The 10246-nt window shown below is 32.8% G+C and overlaps 1 protein-coding gene across 1 annotated transcript; it reads right to left on the bottom strand.

Annotated features, from left to right (window-relative positions):
- Positions 1 to 1458: 1458 nt before the first annotated feature.
- On the bottom strand, positions 1459 to 7354 carry LOC108782328 (uncharacterized). Its single transcript, XM_018550585.1, is given in 6 exon segments — positions 1459 to 4334; positions 4694 to 4900; positions 4978 to 5116; positions 5502 to 5734; positions 6903 to 7024; positions 7225 to 7354. Coding segments are annotated over 6 exon segments (3075 nt in total). The 5' UTR covers positions 7308 to 7354; the 3' UTR covers positions 1459 to 2043.
- Positions 7355 to 10246: the final 2892 nt, after the last annotated feature.

Here is a 10246-nt window from a genome sequence, read left to right as displayed (position 1 = left end):
ACTTTGGTTAAAAGAGATATATACCTATATACATTTACCCAATATTTGAAATTCAATATTTGTTATAGAACAAAAAGCATCTATTTTATTAACGAATGCGAATCAATGTTGGGAATAGAGATGGGAAAATAACGGTTTTTTTTTTACTTTAGAGTAAAAACTGAATAAAAATTTATCTTTTTTTACAGTAAAAAATTATTTTTTGTAAAAATCCTGAAAAAAAAGGTATAGAATTATACGTTATGTTGGTATTATTTTATATCTTTTGTCTTTATATTTTTGTAAATGTCAGAGTGGGACCGTCTTTGCATTGTTGCGGTGTCTAATGAGTTTATAACACTTTTTCAACCTACTATATACTCGTATCTATGGCTCTCTTTACACAGGAACCAATACAATCAATATTATGTCCCAGTGAATTGTGCTACTAGAATCATGTTTTACATTTACATAGATAACATGAAATTTTGCGATTATTGATGATATTTTTAATCATTTAATATTTGAAAAATGTTATCTTTAATCTTGTAGAATTATGTTATTTATATTATATATAATTTTTTAACGGTATATATAATATGTTGTTATTATTGAGATCAACAGTACACGAACAAACAAAGAAATAACTATCTTTATGAAAAGCTTTGCAAAAGATAGCTATGACTTGGAAACTCGAGACATTGTTCTACTGATTGTAAGATGAGAAACTCGAAATTGAGGGAACATTTCGGAATAGTTCGGTATCACATTACTATGTCCTCCCTTCGACCTTAGTCGATGTGCGATAAGCATGAAACATTGATCTGAATTCCACCCTTGTTCCTCTCATACTATTTCGCGCGCAAAATGTACATACAGTGTATAAATCATTTTGTACTAATTTACAATTCGTACTAAGGAGGATCGATGGCGAGTAAAACGATGAGATTGTTGAAAATAAATCCTTGATGTAGTGAAATTGAAGCAGAGGGATTGATAATAATAATTCATAAATTATGACGGAAATGATGATTTATGGCTGTTCAATTGAGATTTGAGCTGAAAAAAATATTACTGTTTTTTTTTATTGGCAATAGTGAAGCTACAAACAATGATTTATCTCTATTTTTTAAATAATAGCTGTTTTGTTATTTATCTATTTCATAATAAAATATAAAACTTGAAGATTTTGATTGAATCTTGTAATTAATATAATAATACAATTCCTGAGTATTTTTATATTTTTTAAAATACATGTACTATATAATTGACAATATACATATAACAGAGTTCTATCGATCTCACTGCATTTGTTTTATTAAGGGTTTCTTTTAAATTGAATTTCTAAAGCATCTTTTAACTCGAAAAGCTCAATATATATTATCATTTTCAGATTTATGTTTTTCGAATCGTAAGGAAAGAGGATGAATGATGCAAGGAAAAGCGACTTACGTTTTTACGTTTTAAGCATTTCATCTTCTCACTTCGTTTTATTTTCTCTCAATGCTCTTACAACTTGAAAAAAGAGATTTATGTAGGTAGACGTAAATAGCGTTATTAATAGTATCATGTATTACACCTCGTATGTGATACGCGTATGGATTTCAGGCACTTTTGACCGTATATACGTAATACTAAGATATCGTTTATACGCTTAGCCCGTAATTAGCACCATCGAGTTATCAAGATTTATTACGCACTATATTGTATCTTGCTCGTTGTGTCTTTTAATCTTATATTTCAAAGAGAAAGAGCAACTGTGAGATTAATTTTTGCTCGTCATACAATCATCTTCACAGTACGTTATTATTACAAGCTCTTTAAAATTAGTTTTCATTTCTGTTCAATAAGTTGAACTTCGTCAATCTTGATATTTTTATGGAAGCAGGGATTAATGCAAGTTCCGTCAAGATTCCTAAACATAATGTTTATCACAGATATTGTGTAATTCTTAAATGATTATGAAGTGTATTGATAACGTGATTAATTGTCGTCACTTAAGAAGTATCCAGCGGCATTTATGATAAAACCGAGACATGCATTATCTGATATTTATTATATAGTTTACTGCAGTAATCCGCTTCTGTCGTAACTGACCGACCTAAAAGCATCCTCAACGAGGTCCGTCAAACATCTGACCGCTTGAAGGAGGGCTGCGAGGAGCAACGATAACGAGAGTGAGATCAGTTTGCTGGGGATCAAAGCGTTCTCCGAGGCACCTTGACTTTTCCCTGATGGTTTTTTTCTCTTTCGCTTATCGCAACTGGTATTTTTACCGGCACCGTTGTCCTTGTCCTGTGCTTTAGCTGTTGTCGCGATCGCGCGCTTCGGTTTCGTAGGGGATTTTTCTCTCGATCGTGATGTCACGTTGTCCGAGACTTCTTTGGCTGATTTCAGCGTCATCCTCTTCTGTTTGTGCAGAATGGATCGTCGCTGCGACGCAAAAGTCTCGAGTTTTTTTCGAAAGTCTGCTGCTGTTGCTTCAACGGCCTGTAGAAGTTTCTCCTCATGGGATCCTCTTCTTTCATGTTGGTTTCTTTTATTGGTTTGCAAGGTACCTTCCGATAGCGCTTTTACGTTGGCTGCTAAGCGACGGGACCCCGTGGTCATAAGGAAGACGTCTTGCAACGAGGGTTTGTCGTTTTCTTGCTTATCACCGAGCTCCGAATTCTGGAAGATCGAGTTCTCATCCAAAGAGCTTGCCCTGCTATGCCATTTGTCGCGGAAAAGGGATTTCTTTTCGACGTATGCGCTATTTAAGTTATAATCGATTATAGTTACGGGCTCTTCCGGTTCTGACGAGCACAGCCTAATATTTTCTTTAACTTCATCGAGGGCGATTTTTCTTGGTAAAGTTTTGCCAAGACTATTGAGCACAAAGTTCTTCTTTGAATATATTTGAGAATTCGAGTCTTTTTCTTCTTCTACTAAAACGTTTGATTTATCAGTCCAGTGATTATCATCCGATCTTGAGGGATTATGCTCGTCAATGTTGATTATATCCGAGCATTCCTCACTGGAGTTATTTACGAAAGGAGCACCCGCGTTTCCATCTTCATTGTCGTTATCCTTGATTGTTATGTTCTGACCTATCCAGACTTCCTCTTCTTCTACTGTTTCTTCCTCTTCATTTTCCTCTTCTTCATCTGAATTGAGAGATGTGGATTTATTCTTGGGAACGACCGGAACAACGCCATCGGCGTTGAGGAGATCTTGTACCTCATAAAGGCTTCGTTCTATGCTTGGACTTTTGTAGAGTAAATTCCGCAACTCCGGAATGTCTAAATCTTGAACATGAAGGAGATTTTGTTCAATATTTAAAAGACTTTCCTCGATTTGTACCAAACATTGCTCGATATCGCAGGTAGTCTCGGAATCTGGCTCGTCTTTCTTTTCTAATTGATTCGTGCTTGCCTCGTATTTTTCATTGTCCTGCTCTTTCGTGGTATTATCCCTAGATTCCTTTTGCATAACGTGAGATTCTTCGCGGCGACTTTCCGACCATGGCTCTGAAGACCAGGGAGGTATCATAGCTTCATGCTGTGTTTGACTGTCGTAGAATACACGGTAATTGCTGTGACTATTGGCTATCTCGTAATTCATGTGTGTTGATGTATCCCACGCCAGATTGTCGTTTTTCGAGCTATCTCTATAAGCTCTATCGCCATGACTATTCGCTACTGTGTATGATGACGTATCAAGGCCGCAAGCTATTTCGAGATTATTTCTGGCACTTTGATGTTTCGAATATAGTTCTGCGTATTTACTGTGACTGTTCGAGTCCTGATAGGCATTTTCATGACTATTCGCAAGCGGATATGTCACGCCAAAATCGAAGTCAGACTGGTATCGTTTTGAATTAAATCTCTTTGATTGATTGTATATCAACTTGAATTTGCCATGACTATCAGTATCTTCATCCTGATTGCCATCGTCTTCATCATCGTCATCATCGTATTCAGTGGCATCCTCAGGATATGGCAATTCCTCACTATCAATCTCGGGAACTGAAGGACCGAGATTTCTGTCATCGATTAAAATGTAACCGTCCAGCACATTCTCATCGAGATCTATCCATCTCGTCGAACTGTCTTCGACGTCTGTTTTTCGGTGTTGCTTCTCGGTATGATGGTTTAGGGAATGTCGACGTCGTTCACGTATTGTAGGATCATGTACATGTATTTCTACTGGACAGAGGACGTCGGGATTTCTTTCGTATAACGCTGGCGGTGTTGTGGTCACCAGCGGTGCCGCTTCATCCAGTAAATTGTCTCTGGATTCGCGGTACCGATAACCGGGACAAGGTGTGTCAACCGGCAAATGCGAAAGAAGATTGACGTAGCCGGCGCCTCTGCCTATGAGCGATCAGGTACTGGTTGATGGATTTGTTTGATCGTGAACCACGGCGGAATCTTGGCTCTCGTTCAATATTTCGTTAGTCGAATTCAATCGGTGTATGTTACATATCACCTGTTGGCAGATACGCAAATAATACAAACGTACTCATGATTCCTCAATAGAAAGTGATGAGATTATATACTTTATTGTTCTAAAAATAAAAAATAAGAAAGAATATTTCAGTTTTTCTTAACTTAGCGTCTCTTAAAATTTCCTGTATTTATATCAAATATTATTTTTTTTATCAACTGCTACAATATACTATATTATATGTATATTTGTACATTTTAAAAGAATTAAGTTTTTATCATAGAACATAAAACATTTTTGTTGCATTAAAATGTATTATTTACAAGTTATTTAAGAATTACCTTTGGAGGAATTATTCTGATATCTTTAAATTCTTCCGTAAATGTTAAGATATAAGTGCAAAATGCTATTGCACAAAGCCATTCGGTTATCGTGCTAACCACATGCAACTCCCAGCCGCCATCTTCCTTATGCCATTTCTGGGGATTTGTTCCTACACAATATATTTTTAATATATTAACAGTACAACATGCAATTCAAATAATAAGTTAAAAAAATTAACGAACTAACCCTTATAGGCTAAATGAGCCAACACGCCTGTGATGACGATCACAATGAAACACACAGTACAAAAGATCGATAATGCCGTACGAAGCTGTGCAACTCGTAACGAGCACCCTGATGGGTACAAGCAAAATGAACATACGGCCTGTAACAAAAAGATAGTCGGCTCATTTTTATAAGTATTACCTTTTTTTCACTTACGGAACAAAAAATAGATTGGGTAGTACAGCAGAGCTATAGCTTACTGCGTGAATTCAACTCTATAAGAATATAGTTTAACAAATTGCTAATGTTATTCAGCTGCTTAACTTTGCTGCTTCAACATAGAAAACTGATTATTCGTACATTACGCCTGTAGATTTGCTGAATTAATGTAGTTTTTAGCTGTTCTGTGTTTTTTTCTGTTCTTTCTGTGTTAAATTATATTTTTTTATTTGTTTATTCTCTGTATTAAACCTCGATGTGTCAATAAGTTTAATAAACTTTCGCGATGCTATTATTTTGAGGATGTAATTTTTTCTTATACGTACTTGACTCCAAAAATATGCGGTACCACCTCCGAAGCAGAGAAATGCACCGATGAGATGAACTACTATTACTGACGTCTCTTGAAAGTTTGCGACAATTGATAGACCGGCGGTTGACATCAGGCCGAAAATTAGAGCCCAATAGTTCCATTTCGCAAGCAAAGAATCTGTAGGTGAATTGTCAGAGCTAATGCATTCCTTAATTTGGGAATATCTTATATAGATCGCAGAACCCACTGCAATATAAAACGAGTAATAATTAATTTAATGATTCATAAAATTTATATGTTATGATTGTTTATTATCTAATAGTTATAATTTTCATGATTTTTAGTTTTTTTAACGTATTTTTTATACTTTAAGTAATAACCTTTAAATATAAATAGAAGCAAAAATAAAACAGGAGTAAAGTTTCTTAGTTTTAATATAAACGGTACTAAATGTTATTATAAACGGTAATATAATTGGTGTAGCTATTCAAATTATGATTCTCTTAATGGGGATGGCGAAATGATCGCACGTGTATTTCGTTTATAACTAAAAACAAAGCAAGGCAACAGTAACAAGAACAGAGATATGAATAATAGTATAGAAATAAGCGATATATAATTGTCGTCTCCCATTGCACAACGACACGAAAGAAATTAAAATGCTAACCAATCTGATCGCGTATAGATTGTAATATACTCTTTCATTTGTTTCAAGATGAGAAATGAACGCTGATTAAGTAGGCAATATAAGCATCCAGAGAAAGGTTTCTTCGATTCAAAGAAATGTTTTTTCTATAAAAAATATTTAGAAAAAATTAAAGAAAAATTTTTTTATTTCATTTTAAAAATGATATTCAAATCAAAGAAATTTTTTCTTTAACCGTATAGCAAAGAAACATTTCTTTGAAATAAATCTTTCTCTGGGTGAGACGACACGGAATTCCAACTCGGTGGAATTTTATCTACTGCCTTATTTTGTGTTTCTATGTGTTTCATTGATATATGTGTTTCCAAATGTTTCGGATTCTGCTTTTCTATCGCTATCGCTATCGTTCCCATTATTTTTATCGCTATCGCTGTTATTTCGCTTGTGTTTAGGGCTTCAGTAAATGGAGAATAGTGTATGGCGTATAGAAAACAACCTGTATCTTGTAAAAACTGAAATAATTATTGGAAAAGAAATATCTTTACATATACAGTTTTATAAACAGATTCAATTTAACATGTCTCCAAGCACACTAACGCCTCTATCGGTTACAAGTGGCAGTCACCATCCTCATAGATATTAGGAAAACTTATTGGTGTGATATAAAATACATATAAAATATTTGTGGATGATATTTTCGTTTATGGAAGATATATTTCAGAGATATGTGTGTGTGTGTGTGTGTGTGTGTGTGTTTTGTCTACTTACTGAGAATAGTAATTAGGTTGACAGCTTGAGAGAAGATAGAACTTTCTGGTGCGTAAGTTGCTGTATCAGAAATGTAAGGAAAGCCAGCTTCTACATGTCCTAACAAGACAGCGATTACATATCTGTGAATTGTGAAATAAACCTTGATCTAATCTTAAAATGATAGAAGACGACTTAGATAGAAATTACGAGCGCTTGTACCATCCCCCATATTTTACACAAAACACTAACAAATACAATAATACAGATATTAATAAATTAACATATTATGAATGTATAATATAAGCTTTTTAATAATAATTCGTTAACTATTTCGACTTACGTTGAAATGAAAACTGTAGGCAACGAGACAAAAACGGCGATTGGCAGATATTGTAGATTCGTAAAGAACTCCTGCTTATCCATGATTTCGATGTTAAATCGTTGTTATTATTAAGTCGATAATAATGACGATGACGTCAATCGTCGACGTCTGCGATCGACGCCACTATTGGGAAGAATCATGCATCGATGCAGCCGTCGACGAGTAACGGTCATTCATACTCTTTGATGGCTATTCATAGGCCTTTTAATTCTCTTCTCGTTAAGTATCAATCTTTGCAATAACTGAACCAAGGGCAGTGCCGCAATTTAAATGCCATTAACGTTCTCTGAATAATTCTGTAAGAGGTAATTTTTATCTTTACGTGCGCACGAATAATATTTTATATAATATAATACTATGATTAATTTTATGGTACAGAAGTGCAATTTATTACATAATAGCAATTCAATAATAATTTTATAATATTTAAATACGTTTTGTTTCAATATAAATTAGAGTCTCACGCGTTCCTGCGATCTTTGAAGCTAAATTTGTCAATTGTATTTTGTACATCTCTAAAATCTAAATAATATAATTTTAAATTTTTGTTTATTTTTAAAATAATATATTTTAATTATTACATGTCTTTGTAGATAAAATAATTTTGAGAAATATACACAGTCTATTTTATTCTTCGTTAATAAATTGCTTATTAATATTAACTTTCAAAAAATATTTTTTTAAAGATCTGATATCTCCTATATATGAATACTTTTTGCACTCACTATATAAAAATAATATAGTCAATGTAAACAACAATTTAATATAGACAATAAAATTTATAATTTTAATGACATTTTAACGTCTACTAATAAATCTTAATAAATATGGTAATATTAATTATTTATTTAATTCGGTGTATTAGGGAATTGTACTGAGTCTACCTGAAATATATTAGGAAGTCACATTATGCATTTATGTAAATAATAATATGAAGTTGATATAAATATTTGTGACATGTCACGTTTATAAAGAATACGCAACTGTTATATAATACAAGTGTTATCTATGTGAAAAAGTAAAACGTGTGAACAAGCGTGTTAATAAAAGCCATGAAGCGGAAGCGGGTATATAAAAAGATAAAAATCCTCATTGAATAATCTTCCTCTGTTTTTTCCGTTCATTATAAAATAAAAATAAACACAAGGAAGAACGTATCCTTCATAGAACACACGATGTATGGTATCTCGATTATGTTCGTAATGCAGCGTGCAGTAACAAAAATAATGCGCTTCTGGTTATTTTTACGGTGCACAAGATCATATCATAGAATGTTTGCCGCAACAAACTACCAATCAATTCTCTATTATTATCCAACACTTGAAAAATTAGATCATACCAAAACTGCAATGAGATACACTTGATACATCGGATGATGTTACACAAAACTTTTACTCCGGGCGATGATTCCTGCTTTGCTAGTTTTCGTGGGGTTGTTCAGACGGAGCTCTTTATTTTTCGGAGCACACACGCCGCCTAAATGATAATAGACAATATTGCGTACAATCAGAAATTTAGACGCGAGGTCTGATAGGCTGATAGGAAGCAGATCCTTTTGGCTAAATACTGTCGGACGGCAAAACTCCGCAGAATCGCAACGACACTCGTCGGAAAATGCAAAGGTTATAGCCCATGGAGGTGCGCGATCGATGTTGCGTCAGTGAAAACGATGTACTCAGCTGCGCCGCCGTCCTTGCTACCGTCGCGTCGGCGTCGTTACTGTCCGATCAACACGTTCGCCCAAGACTATTTATCCTACTACTCTGTGAGCGCTATCTTAAACGCTTCCTGTCACTATGACGTGTTGCTCTTAAGATTAATAGCGACGATTGTACGGAAAACGAAGTTGGAAAATTAATTAATTGCTAAATTTGGTTTCAAGTTTAGTAAATTAGTGATGATCGAATATTTATATGTAAAATGAAAATTGAATTTAGTTTCATTCACAAGATTCATTTAATAAAGAAATTATATTATAGTTGTGTTAAGATTGTATCAGAATTTTAATTAAATTAAATTGAATACATTCTTTATTATTTAAAATATTAGAAATTGTTGTTATTTCTGCAAGATGCATAAATTTTAAACTTGAAAAGTTAAAATTGTTAGAAAAGTGTTCATTTCATTTATTTCAAAATTCTATCGTTTTAATAATAAAATTAAATCTATTTCTTATATAATTCTAGGTTAAACCTGATTTCTCAAATATTTCTAAAATTACGCAAAAATAATTTTAAGGGAGAGATGCGAGTAATAAAAATTTTTTAATTAAATAATTTTAATATTATTTAAGAAACAAAAATTAGAATTAGAGGAAATAAGTATTAAGAAATTTGAACAGTATTTGCTTTTATTGAAACAGTTGAAATAAGTAAAAGTTTATATATTGTTACATCTTTTTTAGATTCTCTCTTTGTTTTTAAATTAATTAAGTTATGCTGTTAAAAATAAAAACAAGACTCATCTTGTTTTAGTTTTAGTAACTTTATGAAACTTGTCATTAAATCATTTTTTACTAAATTGTAGATAATAAATTATTTAATATGAGAAACTTGGGAAAACAAAAAATGAAACAACTTTAATATAAAGAATGACAAATAATTGATATTAATGATATTATAAAGTACATTGTTAAGTATTTATATTTACTGTCGGTAATTTACTCTCACTCGATAGATACGATTCCTTTTTTATAAGAGGAAAGGTAGCACACGCGCAATACTAAATTAAGAAAATCAGGAAAATTTTTTTTATGTAAATACTATTTTAAAACATATAAAATTTCAAAGTAAATGTTAATAAGATCTAGTTATATCTGTATAGTAAAACATGATATAATTGTATTTGATGTTAATAACTTTTTAGTAAACAATGAAATTTTTGACAACTAAAACCACGTTTAAGTATTACTCAGGATGATGATCTTGAAAAGATGTGTCAAGGTGATTGGAGCGAGGTCTTCTATAAACACATGTTTTAC

This window comes from Cyphomyrmex costatus, unplaced genomic scaffold (genome assembly GCF_001594065.2).
Source record: "Cyphomyrmex costatus isolate MS0001 unplaced genomic scaffold, Ccosl1.0 scaffold123, whole genome shotgun sequence".
Taxonomy (NCBI): Eukaryota; Metazoa; Arthropoda; class Insecta; order Hymenoptera; family Formicidae; genus Cyphomyrmex; species Cyphomyrmex costatus.
The sequence above is the reverse complement of the archived record's forward strand: the minus strand, read 5'-3'. Positions and strand labels throughout refer to the sequence as shown.